General features: G+C 43.2%; 1 protein-coding gene and 1 long non-coding RNA gene across 5 annotated transcripts in view; one reads left to right on the plus strand and one right to left on the minus strand.

Moving 5' to 3' along the window:
- The window catches only part of pof1b (POF1B actin binding protein), a 28,478-nt gene extending 16,261 nt beyond the window's left edge, over positions 1–12,217 (plus strand). For 2 of the 3 annotated variants that reach the window (XM_046410395.1, XM_046410398.1), the window contains 10 exons: positions 1,350–1,383; positions 1,624–1,704; positions 2,094–2,186; positions 2,962–3,075; positions 3,470–3,622; positions 3,848–3,967; positions 4,926–5,057; positions 5,676–5,746; positions 6,731–6,845; positions 8,279–8,440. In XM_046410395.1, the coding sequence (XP_046266351.1) occupies positions 1,350–1,383; positions 1,624–1,704; positions 2,094–2,186; positions 2,962–3,075; positions 3,470–3,622; positions 3,848–3,967; positions 4,926–5,057; positions 5,676–5,746; positions 6,731–6,845; positions 8,279–8,299 (934 nt within the window). In that variant the 3' untranslated portion in view covers positions 8,300–8,440. Of the gene's footprint in view, positions 1–1,349; positions 1,384–1,623; positions 1,705–2,093; positions 2,187–2,961; positions 3,076–3,469; positions 3,623–3,847; positions 3,968–4,925; positions 5,058–5,675; positions 5,747–6,730; positions 6,846–8,278 lie in introns of all 3 variants that reach the window. The other variant, XM_046410397.1, reaches the window with a different exon arrangement.
- On the minus strand, positions 1,938–5,035 carry LOC124070470. 2 transcript variants are annotated; one of them, XR_006845189.1, is made up of 3 exons: positions 4,894–5,035; positions 4,665–4,726; positions 1,938–2,270 (listed from the first exon to the last, which is right to left on the minus strand). It is a non-coding gene; the product is annotated as an uncharacterized LOC124070470 (long non-coding RNA). The 2 variants fall into 2 exon arrangements; XR_006845190.1 differs by lacking the exon at positions 1,938–2,270 and adding an exon at positions 3,824–3,961.
- Positions 12,218–15,672: the final 3,455 nt, after the last annotated feature.

A 15,672-nucleotide genomic window follows, 5' to 3' on the forward strand; every position in this document is an offset into this window, starting at 1 on the left:
CAGTCTCAGTCGTCACATGTGAAAAGGTCTTCTTTTCTTTAATCCTGCAGCGCACTTTCATTGAGATGGAGAAGTTTAGTTTCCGTTTGCAGTTGCTTGTCATGACATCATGTGAAAGTCCTGCAGGGAGCTGGAGGAGGGAGGGGAAACGGAATAAGATGTGAACTGTAGGTCACATGGTCTGATGCAGCCAATGAGAGCGAGATACGAGTCAGAGCTGCAGGTAATGATTACTACCAGTCAGGGAATTAAGGAGTCATTTTAAAATGTGTGTGTGATAGAGAGATAAAGAGAGAGAGAGAGAGAGAGAGAGAGAGGGAGATTAACCGTAAGATCTTAATCATCCTCCATCTTTCTGTCAGCCACCTGTGACAACACGTGTGGCCATTTTACCGATTTAAAGTCAGGCCTGTTGACTGATGAGTCTTAATTGTATTATTGTCATCTAATCCCATAAACAGACCAAACACAACAGTGAATTTATCCTGTTATCCAAGGCCTGACATCTTCTTCCTCTGAGCTCCGCGTAGGCCAAATCTATCAAAAGCACATCAGCTCAGTTCCTTCATTACCGTTAACACACAGTGTGGTTAATTTTGACTCAGTCACACGTACCACAAATACTCACTCGAGCTCTGAATGCAGATTAATCCGCCCCTGAAAAATAGTCCCCAACAGACACACTTTTTCCTCTCGTTTTGGGTACTGCTTGTTTATGAAAATGAAACTAAATGTTTGAGACATGTGTTAATGATTTCAGTAGGAACTGAGCCAACATGCATCACAAACGAAATGCACAAACAATCTCGTGTACAAGAAACTTCAGCATCTCGTTTTCTGACCAGACTTTCGCTTGGAGTCATTCATTCAGACTACAGGAAAACACATACGATAAGATGAACTTATCAGCTTGACACGATTCATATGATTGTTGATAAATGATAATATTAATTTCCTGCATTAACTACATTACATTTACTGCTCAAAGGCTTAAAGTGACATCAAGTGGACCAACTGCAATCCCAATGACAAGATAAATACAACGTGCTAAACCTAAAATAAATGTTCTTCTGTTCAGATGTGTGTCCTCAGTTATGAGGTGAAGCCCCTCAGTGTATCTCATCACAATGTAGTGAACACACACACACACACACTGTTTTGTGTCTGGTTAAAACTCTGTTGACTTGAAGTAAGATGTGAGTCAGTGTGAGACACAATCAGGGTCTTATTCACTCTGCACACACACTTTTCTATTTTTTTCCCCTCTCCCTCTCTCACACACACACACACCCCTTACTCTCCACGCTGCCATCCTCATTGTTTGTCTTTCCTCTGTGTGTGTGTTACAGGAAACACCAGTTGGATCCCAGCAATGACTACAAGGTGAGAAACAAACTCACATGACACACATCTGATAAATAAATCTGATCTGAGTTCAGCAGACACAACTTCCTGTGCGGTGGAAGTCGACTCACAGCTCAGTCTGAGCTCAGGAAATGAATTCAAAAATCTGAACCATTCGTCTGCCATCAGCGTAAACCAAACATTTGTTGTCATGTCCCTTTTAGAGACACGTTCTCAGAATTAAAATTATCCTGTGTGTGTGTGTGTGTGTGTGTTCAGGTGGAGAGAGAGGAGGTGGAGGCCTTGCTTCCCAAAGGGGCGACTGAACTGACCAAACAACAAATCCGCTACCTGCTGCAGGTGAGTTAGAGCCGCAGTTTTTGCTCTTAGTCCACTGAGACGTCACTGAGTGTGACGTGATGTGACTGCACTGATGCACACTCATGTGTCTCTGATGCTGCGTGTGTTTTAAACATTTAGTTTCGGTCTCTTGCGTCGCTTCGTCTTGAATCCACTGCATGAGCTCCCTCTGTATTGCACTGTTGCATAGCTGAAAGCCAGTATAACATTAACTTCACACATGGACAAACCAATTACATTGAGTTGTAAAGCTTTTATTAACTGCTCCTACACATGTGCACATAATTACACATAATTCACACACATATTGTATACGTATGTAAAGCAGTATCCAGAGAGGCAGGGTTTAACATGTGGCTCTGGACCCTGTGTGTGTGCTTCTCGGTCAGACTCGTCTCACTGCAGACAAGACCATGCGTCTCCTGCTGTCCACCTTCAGCAGTCTGAGAGAGGAGCTCCTCCACATGTCCGAGGACCTGCGGGTAAGAGCGCCACACCCTCCCACATCAGCTTCACATCTGGATCAGCGTTCAGCTCTGCGTGGACTCACAGCTGACGTATAAGTGCTGTGGATTTAAAGAAAGACTGTATCCCTATTAGACTGTAAAGAGATGGAGGTGCAAAGTAACACAGCATGGAATTCTCTTAATCTGGTGTTGACATCACAGTGAAGACATTATTCTGTCCTTGTGGGTGTGATTTCTGTGGGCCACTTTTTAAAGTTCCTGCTCCTTGAAAAACATTTTGACAGCGAGATGTCCTGCGCTCGTGAACGCACCCGAACAAAAACAACAAAAGACAGGCTGCGTCAGGGCGGCTGGTTACATGAATGAAACATGTGCTCACACATCCAGAACAGTTTGTTCCGACGGCCCTCATTAGATGTGAGCGCTTCACAGTTGCAGCACAATTAAACACATTAAGATAATCGCGGTGTTGGAGTTTTATTGTGTTCTGGCATTCCTGCACAGAAACAATTAGCATATCAGACATACCAAAGGGGAGCAAATGGAAATCTGTTGTTTTTACTTCGCCTTTTACGATGTTCTCCTTTAATCTAAGCACGAAACCAATCGGGAGAACGACATAAACGCAAGAAAAAATACAAATCTTCAGTTTATCCCCACGTGACCAGAGAGAAAAACGGATTCACAACAATAAGAAAGAACAAGAAATCAGGAGGAATTCTGTGACTGATCCACTTTCACACATGAGAAATGAAACAAGCCGTCTGTCTGTCCGTGTGTCTGCTCACAGCGTCTGGAGAGCGAGAAGGAGGCTTTGGAGCGAGACCTGAGTTTCAAAGCAGACCAGGCTCGGCAGTACGACTGCCTGCTGGAGGCCGTCCGGGAAAACAACCGACAGCTGCAGGTACGGCGCGCCCCGTCAGCGCAGAGCCGCAACCGAAATAGTCCATGGAAAGAAAATTCATTTCAAACTATTTCCTCTGTCGTTTCAGTCATTTTTGTGAGCAGTCAGACAAGTTGTAAACAGTTTATCAATGTTCTCTGAACCGCTTTGTTCAGAGAGAAATGCTGGTAATAATCCTCATTTAGGTCAGAGTAGAAGCAGGAAGTCGGCCTGTAAACTGTGATGGAAGTATCGGACCGACAGGTTGGCTCACCTGGGAGTCTGCATAGAACTTTTTGACTGTTTCTTCCCACGTCATGTCATTATTACTGAGAGAAAAGATGGCAAAACTACAAAGAGCCCTGCATTGGTGTATGTGGGTTTCTGACTTCCTGTGCGCCTCGTCCGTCTCCAGCTGTCTCTGAAGGAGACCATCTCCGCCCAGCGTTCCCTGGAGAGCCAGCTCATGGGCAGCCGAAGCACCGACTCGAGCCGCGAGTTCAAGATCAAAGAGCTGGAGGGGAGGATGAGAGCGCTGGAGAAGGAGAACGAGATGCTGCGGCAGAAGGTGAAAACAAGCTGCTTTGTTGTCGTCATATTGTCCACGATGCAGAGGTTCCGTGTACGTGTTGCTAAGGTGACGGGAGGTGATGTTGGGAGGTGATCATTCATGTGACTCAGCTGAGGAGAATAAAATGAGGAGACAGTCAGTGCTAACTGTGCAGCAGGGGTGACGCTCTTCTTTCTCCTCTCCTTCCTTCCTTCCTTCCTTCCTTGTCCATCCGTCCTTCAGCTCGTAGGCCAAGGCAGCAGCACCACCTTGCAGATCAAGACAGAGGAGCTGTCTCGCCAGTACAAGGACCAGCTCAGCACCATGAGACAGGAGAAAGATCAGGAGATTCAGAGGCTGCAGGTGAGAATGAAACCACACTGTGTGACTGTCTTGTCCGCCTCAGGATGAATTGTGAATACTTGGGAACTTTTCTGCTAGCGCCACCATCAGGTCAGAAAGCACAAGAGCACAATTTTGTTGTACTTAATTAGTTCCATTTTCTGCCACTTCATGTACTTCTACTCTACTTTAGCCACCAGTTACTTTGCAGATTTAGTTTAACAAAATAGTCAACAAATTAATTATGATGCAGCCTTATATTACAGATTAAAATGTATTGATCCCTGATCAGAAGCAGGCCCAGTAGATAAACTAAGTAGTTATAACAGTTTTGCCAGCTTCAACATTGGAGTGATGAACACATTAATGCATCAGTATTTTGATCCAGTAACACACATTATTCTGAATTACGACATTCTGCATAAAAAGAACACTTTTACTGTTTTAAGTGTATTTTGATAAAAGTATTTTCACTTCTAATAGAGTATTTCTACACTGTGATATTGCTGATTTAACTTAGGATCTGAGTAAATTTGTGGCGGTAACCCTTTAAACATCAGCACATTAACGTATTAGCATGCAGATTCGTTCGTGCATCTCTTAACACATCACGGTGCCAAAGCGTTTGGTGGAGGTTTTCCTTCAGACACACTGACCCACTTGTGCCGCAATACAGACAGTTTTGTGTGTGTGTGTTTTGTGTGTGTGAAGACGTTACCGCCCGCAGTCTTCTTCGTGGTGGCGCCATCCTGGTTTAGGCAGGAAAACACAGCAGCGTAGCTGAAAAATATCAAGTTGGTTTTTGTTAACTGCCTGATGAAGACAAGATGGCAGAAAATGTGGTGAACTGGAAAACCTGTGAAGTCTTTTCATTTAAATAAGTTATATAACAGGTCTCATAAGAACAGCTTTAATGTGAAATGTCTTTCATGTCTCTGTCCACTCACTCGTCCCTCATCTGTCTCTGTCCTCCCTGCAGTCCCAGATAGCGACGATTCAGACGCAGGTCAGCAGCACCAACTCGTCCACAGAGAAGAGTCTCCAGCTGAAAATCTCAGAGCTGCTCGCCATGTTGGAGCAGCGCCAGACGACCATCACCCGACAGGAGGAGGTCTGCAACGAAACACACACACACACACACACACTGTTTCTCATGTCATTTCTGAGGCTCAGTGAGCGATTTAGGTTCTCTGTAATTTTGAGTGGATAAAACTGCACACATGGCACACAGTCACAGGTGCTTCACTCTGAATGAGCAAAAGGAATGTGTGTGTGTGCGTGTGTTTCCATTACAGAATGCTGTTCTGTTTACAAACACACACACACACACACACATGCACACACTCCAGGGATGGGAGCTGATTTGTTTATTTTAATGATGAGTTTTCACCTTTCAGGTCCAACTGCATTCTGGCCTTTTGTGCTTTTTTGTGATGCACTAACTCAAGCAAGCAGTCAGTTTTAACCTCAGGAATGTTTATGTAACCTCAGGGAGCTGTCCTGACAAACCTTCGTTACAGTTTCTCACACACACTCACACACACGCATAGCAGGTAGTTTTGGTTTAAGATCATTTACAGGTCAATAAAATGATGAAAAATAAATGAAGCAGACTTAGAATAAAGGACACTGAAATCAGCTTTCTTAATAATAAGATTGTGTATTTTTCACGCTGTATCTGTCACTGAATTTCTTATCCTGCTGACCTCTGACTTCTTGTGGCCCTCAGGAGATCAGGAAGCTGATGCAGGAGAGGAACGACAGCTCCAAGAACGTCACCAAGACCATCATCACCAAGAGGTACAACATCACGGCACTTTCAGAGATTACACACCAGACTGCAGCTGGGAAACGTGCAGAAACATGTCTGATATTTGCTGGTTTCCCCCAGAAAAGTCACCTTTCAAGTCAGTAGTCCTGACTTCTGATCTAAACGTGTCCTAGTGCGTCTGCTCGGGACAATGCGATTGGCTACTGCAGACATGGGATGTTTCTGGACATCAGTGATTGCAGAGAAAGGTAGTTGATCGAGTCTCATTGTGAGGTCGTTGTGTACCATCGTTTAGGCTGTTGTCTGTCTGATGACTTGACAATGACACTAAACAATCAACGATTTCTCTCCAGAATTGGTTTCTGGTGTGTCTGCAAACAGGAACCGACAACTGCTGTGAGAGGCCTTTAAAATGTGATTGGGGGGGGGATGGGTGCATACCGCACGACTCCGAAGACTTCTGTCAAACACAAATCACCTGAATGTTACAGCACGTTTCACAACACAAACCCTGCATGAAGTAAACGTTGATTGTTGACTTGGTGCATCTTTTCAGACTTTATGACTCAGATGACAGTTTTATTGTACTTTTCTGAGTAAAATGAAATCCAGCATTAAACCCTGAGCTTCTTTTGACTGATTGGCTAGCTAAGGTGGCTCAGTAACGGCCCCCTCATGGCCCCAAAGCTCTGCTGAAAGTAGCTCTTTAGTGAGAAATTGGTGAAGCATACGAATCGTAAGCAGAGAAGTGAATTATGCAACTTGAGTGGATACGTCTTAGCAAGATGTTTTCAACATTTAACTTCTGTGACTACACAAAAGAGAAAGCCTTTTAGAGCAGGTGAGTTTTCATAGTAAACAGATGAAGGCCACTAAAAAGAGCAAAAACAGGAAAATATCAGCCTCCTCATGCTGGAAAAACCAAGTTATTATCTTACCCCACACTGTTAGAAATAACAACAAAATATGTCAGCTGAATACATCTCTTTCTCTGTGTGTGTGTGTGTGTGTAGGTACAGGAACCAGTACCCGATCCTCGGCCTGCTGAGCGACGACTACCAGGTCACCTCGCCTGTCAAAGAAGCCAAGACCATCGTCATCGAGAGGACTGGAGAGATGATCAAACAGGTAAAACGAGACGAGATCAGAGTTGTAAAGGAGATGATCAGCAGGACAAAAGCATGCGACTGAACATCCCGCAGGGTGAAATTGTAGGCAACGGTTGAATGGCCAGCAAACATTCAGCAGCGCCGCTGAGTGAGAGAGAGGTTTGTTTTTACCATATGATCGCGCCTCATTTCCAAAGTGACTGTGTGCGTGGCTCTGGACAAACACAAACTCAGAGAAGAGGGAGGGAATTAAAATAAAAACAAAAACAAAACCAGGATTCTAAAGGATTTGGACTGGAGAACCAACATGTACGCTTTGTGGTTGAAATCTGAGGTTAAATTTAGGCTGCCAGTGGGTCGCTAGAGTGTGTGTGTGTGTGTGAACATAAACTGCACACACACTTGCTGCTCTACAGGTTCGACACACTCATGCATGTCTTTGCATGAAGTTGTAAAATAATCCCACCTGGATAAACAGAATATCAGTTCAATGTAAGTGACAAAGGTAAAAATACTGCAGTAACTTCTGTTTCATTCCTTTGTGCTGATGCCAAGAAAAACAGCACCACGAAAAGAATCCAAAACTGAAACTTATATAAATATTGATGAACAAAGAAGAGATGAATGTGACATCTGAAAATGCCTCATTGACTGGCCTTAGTTTAACATTAAACTACGGAGCAAATTCTGTGCCATCCAAAACTATTTTCTGTGATAACGAACAGCTTTAACAGTGAAAGCTGTTGGTTGGTGCTAAGTAAGAGCCAACTTGTTTCCATCAATCAGTTATAATCAGGTGAACTGGTGCCACCTTGTGGTGAAAAGGTGCAGGCTGCTGGTGGAAACTTGCTTTTAAATAAGCATTTTGTGTCAGATTGTTTAACATTTAGCTTTAATTGCTTTGGATACGTTAAAATCAAATAGTACAGGAGGGGGATACTGTTGTGTTTATGGACAATAAAGCTCAAGAATGGTTTGACACAAAATTAGTGATAAAACTGCACCGTGTTCTGAATTAGACTCGACATGCCATTTCAGTTGGTATTTCCCCATTTCTTACGTGTGAGTGGAAAATGTAGTGAGTCCACGAAAGCTTGAAAAGAGACTTCATAAGGTCTTGGAAAAAGACAACAGTGGACCTGATAATCAGCCAGACTGATGCAAAGTCTGTGCGTTCGGTGTGATGTGAATGCAGCATTAAACCAAGTTCTCTAAAGCACGAGGAAGACCAAACTGTCACGCAACAACGGTGAGTTCTGTAGGTCGACGTCGAACCAGGAACCTTTGTTTTCTCTTTAGTTAACAACATGGAATGACGACTAAGACTTTGACACGTTAAGACCAAGATGTTTAAAACTTACTGTCCAAATCGTAAGTTAAACCTGTTGTTTAGTCTAAAATCCTGTCTTTTGCTTAGAATGTAACACCTGTACCTGTGTTTTGTTTAAACAGGAAATCATTACAACTCCTTAAAGACACACTGCTTCTCTCCGACAGGAATGAATGAACATCACGAAGACCCGGATGTCCTCCCCCCTCCCTCACCCCCCCTGCATGCATGTCCCCTCCCCTCCTTCCTCCTCAGGGCTCCCAGGGTTGGTGGTGGTTAAAGTCCCCCTGTCCCTCCCAAATTTGGGATGATTGGTTTAGATCTCGGGTTTGAACAAATTGGGCTTGTTTGGGATGTTTTTTTGGGGCTTTTTATGTCGATGTGAACAAATAATCAGAGACCAAATCTGCCACTGCCAATTGGTTGTGTAATGGATTAAGGAGGCACTAATGAAGCGATCATGACAGCAGAGAACTGGGCGAGAAGACGGTTTTGTTTAAAATCGTAACCGAGATGACGTCCTATTTTAGTTTTTACGATCAAACAACTCGTCCTCCTTTCTCGCCTTGGAAGCTGTATTCTGCTTACGTAAAGATTGAAAACATCTCAAACAAACGTCAGATCACGACTAACCAAGATGAACATCGTCTGTGTCCCAAACTGGCCTGTGATCGGCTGCACTCCGGTAGCTGAAACCAAATGTTGTGTGAGAAATTCTAAATTAAAGTCTCACACCTTTAACCCCCTCGGTCTGACTCGCACATTAACACTGAAACGTGACGTAGCAATATCTCAATGAAGAATGCATGTTATGGGCTCTCTGCAGTAGGGTTGGGAAATCATGATACGTTGCTCACAACTGAATCACTCAATATGTGATTCTGTCATATACTGCAAGACAGTCATCTGTGATGAATGCAACTGAAGAGAAAATGGCAAATGGCTTAGTATATGTGGAAAAACCCAGGAATGAATTTTATGGACAGCAAAGAGCCAAGAAAGCACAACACTGAACACGATGGAGCTCTGGCTCAGTATCACAGGTGACTGTGTTGTGATATATTGCTGTATCGATTATTTGTCCCATCCCTACTTGGCTGCATTCAGCTCCACATGGATGTCGTCTTCCCTTGAATGGCCCTCAAATGCTTGGATAAAAAGGCAGCTGCCAAACAGAGTGAAACTGAAGGAGTGTCCCAAATCCACACTACATACTAATTCTGATCAGGTATCCACGACAAGTGAGACCGGACAGTCTGCTTCAGAAACACAGTCGATTTTTGAGTGTGCTGTAGTTGGATGCCACTCTCTCACAGTGCATGACAGCTCCAGAAAGGTCATCAGTTAGTCTGCTTTCTCTTTGTTTAATTGGCAGCAATATTCCGTCCAACGTTGTACCATCGCTGCCACTTTCCTGTTAGTCATGAAATAATGAAAAGTATGCTGCTTTGTTTGTATAGCAACTGCTAAAACAGCATCCTGTGACGATCAGTATGTAGTACTGCCTTAAGATGAACTGAATGGATTTGGGATACGCCACGAGTTTCATGGGGTAGCATCCCCTATCTGCTTTGAGCTGACAGGATCAGGCGATTCACAGGAAGCTGATGTTGCACAGGGAAGATCCTGCACTGGCAAAGAATCACAACAACTAATAAGGCCAGAGTTTCAGCACTAAAAAATTTTAACCGTACTTCACCTCTGTTTGACAATATAAATGTCAGTAAACATGTCATTATAGAATAAGTCAGCTAGCTTGTAACACTCACTGCTTGGTGTGCAGTGCAGTTTGTAAGAGGTGGCCAGAATTTTGGTCAAACCCTCAAAAGCACACACTTCATTCAAATGAGACATAAACCAAATAAAGCTCACCAAACCGTCACTTCTGGTTTGGTCCAAATTAATTCTCAACTCGCAGAATAAGATGTGACAATATTCCAGCTTTACAGCCCTCTGGGGCTTTGCCAGTCCCCTGTCCCCAAACCAGCCTCTGCTGGTCTCAGTGGTACCGGTCCCACTATCCAGTCAGCTACAGTGCTAATTGAGCTAACTTGGCTAACTGTAGCTGTAGCTCTAGCCAAAGATAGCTACTGTGGAATGAAGCATTTCTTTCATTTCTTAGTAGTCAGGGCTGCTCCGTTTCTTCAGTGGAGCTCTTACTGAGGGCTCACATCTTGTGCATCATCCATTTCCTCGCTGAAGGCTCACTAAAGGGAAGACGATGTGCTAATGTGGAACCAAATGCTGCCAAAGTGATCTAAAAGAGTGCCGACTCAGCCTCCACTTGTTTCTAAAGCACATTCAGACAAGCAAAGCGCACAGCACGAGATCCTCCTCAAAGCCACCACAGCCATGCTAGCCCAGGGGACGAGGAAGTGGATATTTTACTATGATTGTTACTCTGCATGTAAATATTTATAGATATAAATTTATATTTGTAAGAACAGCACGCTCAGCGAATTATTTTCTCCAATGTACTGCGGCCCTCATGCCACACCTTTCTGCTGGACATTTGAAAAATGTTCTGATCAGGTAGTTTGCTTTTGTCTTGTGCTAAACCGTAGTTTTCATTTGTCCACTGTGTAATTATCATTAAAGGTTTTGTTTTTTTGTATTTTGAGGTCCTGTGAGCCTCAGAGGTGTGTTGGGAATGTGCTGTTCACATGTAGCTTTTATGTGTTTGTACGTGACATGTGAGTCAGGGACTGACGCAAGCTGTCAGCCTGACTCCTGTGGGTGTGATGCATTGAAGTGGGTGGGGGTGGGGTTTAGGGGTGGATGACTGGATGGAACTGGAGCATGGATTTATGGGGTTTTGTGATGGTGGAAGAACATTTTAAAGCACAATATTATGTAAACCGTTTATTGAGTTTTCCTGGTTGTCTTTGTTCAGGCTTTCTACACAAGGATGCATGTTGACGGCTTTGCTGGGTGCTGGTCTTTGAGGTGCTGCAGCCTGTTTTGCTGATCTGCAGCTTGACTGCAATTCAGGCTAAAATGTTTCGAGCTGGCTGGCAACATAAAAACCTTAACAAACTGAACGTGAAGAGCAGGTTCCAACTTCCTGTTGCCAATTTGAAAAAAAAAATAATAAAATCATAATTGTCTCCCAAACCAGCTCGTTCCACATTATACGGATCACATAATGAGGTATTACAGATGCTGTAACAGCTGTTTATGTACATTTAAACAGATTTAAATTATACATATAACAACTGTTGTGGTAAACCACAAACACACCCACACACAGTGGTTTTTGATTTTGAACAGGTTTGAACATGCACATACATTACAGAGTTATGTAGGGAAATCTTAGCCACAGTTTTACTCTGAGCACATAAAGCGTTAGAATGGGACAGATAAATATAAAAATGAACAAACGGCATATAGGTGTGTATAGGAAAAGTTGTTTTGCTGGTATTTCTGATGTTAGTTAGCCATTTTGTTTGGCCTCTGGACTTGATGAGTCGTTGCTGTACTCTGTAATGATCTGCACTGCTGCACGTTCACATTAAGCTGCTGGAGCTCATCAGTTCAGTGGTGCATTTCTGGTGATACAAACTGTGCAGTTTTTGTTTTCCCACCTCTGCCTGGAGGTTTTATTTTTGGCATTCACAGCCATGGATTATGCTCAGAGCTCTTGCACGATCTTACTGCTGGTGGATGAGTCAAGATGAGTTTCAGGTTGTCACCTAATTTTTCATGGAAATTATTTCAGTCTGTGCAACAGATGACATTTGCAAACACACACTGACACAGTTTTAACAGGCTGCAGCACCTCTTCTTTACTTTAAATGCATTAAAAAAAATAAATGAATTAGGATCTCACTGCACCAACATTCCCGCTAAACATGTGATAAACAGGGCTGACTGGAAAGAGCTGCCCAGTGGACACAGAGCCCAGTTTCTATTGGATGTCTGTAAAAATATCGTCTGTTCATTTGGTCAGAATCTGGTAAATCTGATCATGGCGTCATTGGACCGTTAGCGGCTCTATGGCTGCCCAAATAAAAAAGACCTTCACGTTTTCTTGCTATCTGGATAATCTTCAAAATCCTGCCTCTCTTTGCCAGCAGAGAATAAATTGTATGTTGAGCTAAATTAACTGGTTGTAGCTAATCTTCAAATAGATGTGTCTAAATATATTTTCCTATGCAAACTTATTTCTGTATTTGCCTCTGCAATGAGAGATGCTTGAGTTGTGATAGATTGTGATTAAAATCTGTAATGTAGCTTTGAACGAGTGCACTTGTTTTGTGTTTTACTTCACATACCTACAGAGACATATCACCTAAATCTGCAGCTCCCCCAAGACTGTACGGACCTTTATAAAATCTCATGTGCACTACCTGCTCGACAAAAAGCAACAGACAGACAGACAGAAACTGGCTGGTGAATCTAAGTAATTTTCTCAAGGTTGGCAGGAAAGAAAAGGTGATATGCCAATGTTGTGTTCAAGGGGCCAGAAAATGAAAAGGCAACAAGCCGCCCTTACCGCTTCAGTGGTTTAGGCATAAAGAAAGGACTAAATGTCCTTGGCTGCACAAGAGAGACTCGCACATCACTGCTGTGCCCCAAGTTGCTGTTCTGAGTGTCTCCAGCAGAGGGAGCCAGCAGCCCTCAGCCGCTCGCTCCCCACTCGGGGTCAATGAGTGGAGCTGATGGAGCAGAGAGACAGAGAATGAGGTCATAGCATCTCTGTAGGGCTTGGCTCACTTGGCTGCTTGTCAACCATTTTGACTTCAGTCACTGTTCTCCACATGGCCACAGAGAGAGCACAAACCATCACTGAGCACTGCAGACGGTTGAGACTGTCCTGCCCTGACAAAGTACATGCAGGAAGATGCCTTACAGGGACGAGGTCAATAACATCAACTGTCATTGATTACGGATACTGAGCCAATTAATCTGATTGATCCGATTCTGCAAAAGACAATACAGGAGATGAATGTTTGGTGGAAATCTGACACATGATATTTTTGTGTTTTGTTGTGGAGGAAAAAAATGTGAAATCTGAGGATGTTCGAATGTGTGAAAGAGTATATGAAAGTGAAATATTAGTCTTGACAGTGAAAATATAACACACTGCTAATCTAATGCATTTCACAACAACAACTTCAGCATCATAACTGAAGATAGTTCAATTAAACTTCCACCTAAACATTATTTTATTTAGACCTTTTGCCTATTCTTGCTGAATTTATTCAGATATTGTTTTCCTTTAATCTCTTTAGTCTCGTAGTTTTTTATTTTTTTAGTCTTAATGAAGTCTATTTTTTTCTACTATACAACTCTGACTAAGTTCATGAAACGGCTGAGATCCTTCTCATGTCTCGTGTCTCCTCGCTGACACGTTTCTTGACTGAATCGATTATGCAGCCCCTTCTATATAGGCCCCATGAATTAAATATGATGAGCTGACACTGAAAAAAAAAAACTATAAACATGCTGTAAGTCATTCAAACACGGATCATAATTATACGTTTAAATGCCCTCATCTTCTTTGTGTGCATTTCTAATTCAAAAGGTAATTTCCTGTTTAAGCATCAGATAAAAACAAAAATTAGTGTGACACTGACAGAAAGTAAGCAAGTGATTCCTTTCTGCCCACCTGACAAATTTAAGTTTCAGGTCCCACTTTTTGCTCTCCAAACAAAACATCTCCATCTTCCTGTCCCACACATGAACTTTTCACTTTCACACACAAAGAAACTCTTTCTCTTTCTCTCTGTCTCCATCTCACAGCCCACCATATATACTTTTGTCACTTTCAAGCCCCATCTCTGCTGTGTAGTCTCTCTCCCTCTCGCTCTCTGTAAACTCAATATCCTCTGAGGCCCGGGGGTTTTAGAGTGTAAAGGCAGTGCACAGGCAGGAAGAGGGAGACTGCATTATCCACATCAAAGAGCCAGAGTTAACAGCCATAATCAATGCTTCCCCATTACGCACCCCAGTCTGCTGCTCTCTCTCTCTCTCTCTCTATAATCAGATCAATATTCTTTATTGGCATGAATGGAAGTATGATATTAATATTGACGAAAAATACGGGGGATTCATGAGCAAAAGGTGACAAGGCACAAAAAGGACCAGTTGACGCTCAGAATCTGTTGATTTAAAGTATGAACAGCCTCCCAAAATCTCCATTAAATTCGTATCTACGCCACAATGTAACCCACAGCACCACCTCAGGCTCAGGAACGTCCTCCACCCAGGTGGACCTTGGGTGGAGGCGTACCTTGCTGTTTGCCTTTGTTACCTGAAGGGTGTTGAAGATACAATCCAAGATGACCGTTGACATTTGCAAACGTGACACCTCTGGTTATTTGTAACCAGATGAGGGCCAGTACAAAGCTATGAGCTTCTCTTAACCCTACGCATGAAAACAAAATGATCAGACTGCAGGAATTTAATTTGCTCTGCAGTTGTGTGCAGCTTTAATTAGCAGCATATGAAGACGAATCAGCTTCCTTCTTTAAGTTTTTGGTTTGAAGTGGTTGTTATATTCACGGCACAAGTGCGGCTAACCGGACGCTAAAGCCACGAGCGGAGCTGACGACAGGAGACTCTGAGCTGTGCCGACCAATCAGAGCAGACCGAGCTTTTCGGGAGCGCGGACGAGTGGGCTAAATTGAAGTCTTTCAGACTATGAGTATGAGTAAAATTTGTTTTTTGATGTCAATCTGTTCCAGCAGGCACCTAAAACGAAAATATGAACCTGAAAATGAGCGTGTCCACTGTAACAATGACAGACATACAATATGTGACGATTGAAAAGCAGGAAAGCTTCAGTATACTTACAAAAATACAACAATAAAGGCAAATGAAAATCACATTTTGTCATTCACCCTTATTGACCCCCCTCTCCTCTCTCCCCCACACAGCCAGGCCTATCGACCCCTCTCTCCCAGTAACCAGGCCCCATGCCCGGGGTCAGCGACCCACTGAAGCCCCCTGCCTGGCTGTGTGAATGTGTGTGTGTGTGTGCGAGTGTGTTTGCGGAGTCACACCAGACATCATCACCAACCCCCACCTCCACGCTGAGGCACAGCCAGGCAAATTGTGGAGCTGAAAAGGCTGCAGCTCACACCAACGTAAACCCGACAGCAGTGCAGCATGAAGCACAAAGTATTGATTTAATCACATTTGAAGTTTTTAGGTTCACGTGTTTATATTCGCTCCCTTTCATATTTCTCTCTTTTTCCTGCTGAGCTGGAATACACTTGTGCTTTGGATAAAAGCATCAGCCAAATGAATGTAATATAATTTTCTCAGTCTAATAATCTTGTGGATAGATGATGCAGCAGTCACTGTTTCTAGAAGCTCTCACCTGACCATTGACTTTGGTGGAACAAACAAGATGCTGCTTTATTAAAACTTGGGTATTTATTGTAGTAACTTTGGCCTTCATGTCCATTTGTTATGATATTGTTGGCAACATCACCGCAACGCAAGTCTGTTGGGCAGGAAACCCGAGCTGTGAGACGACAAGGTTGTAAACAAGTCAGCAGCTCAGACT

This window comes from Scatophagus argus, chromosome 14 (assembly GCF_020382885.2).
Source record: "Scatophagus argus isolate fScaArg1 chromosome 14, fScaArg1.pri, whole genome shotgun sequence".
NCBI lineage: Eukaryota > Metazoa > Chordata > Actinopteri > Scatophagidae > Scatophagus > Scatophagus argus.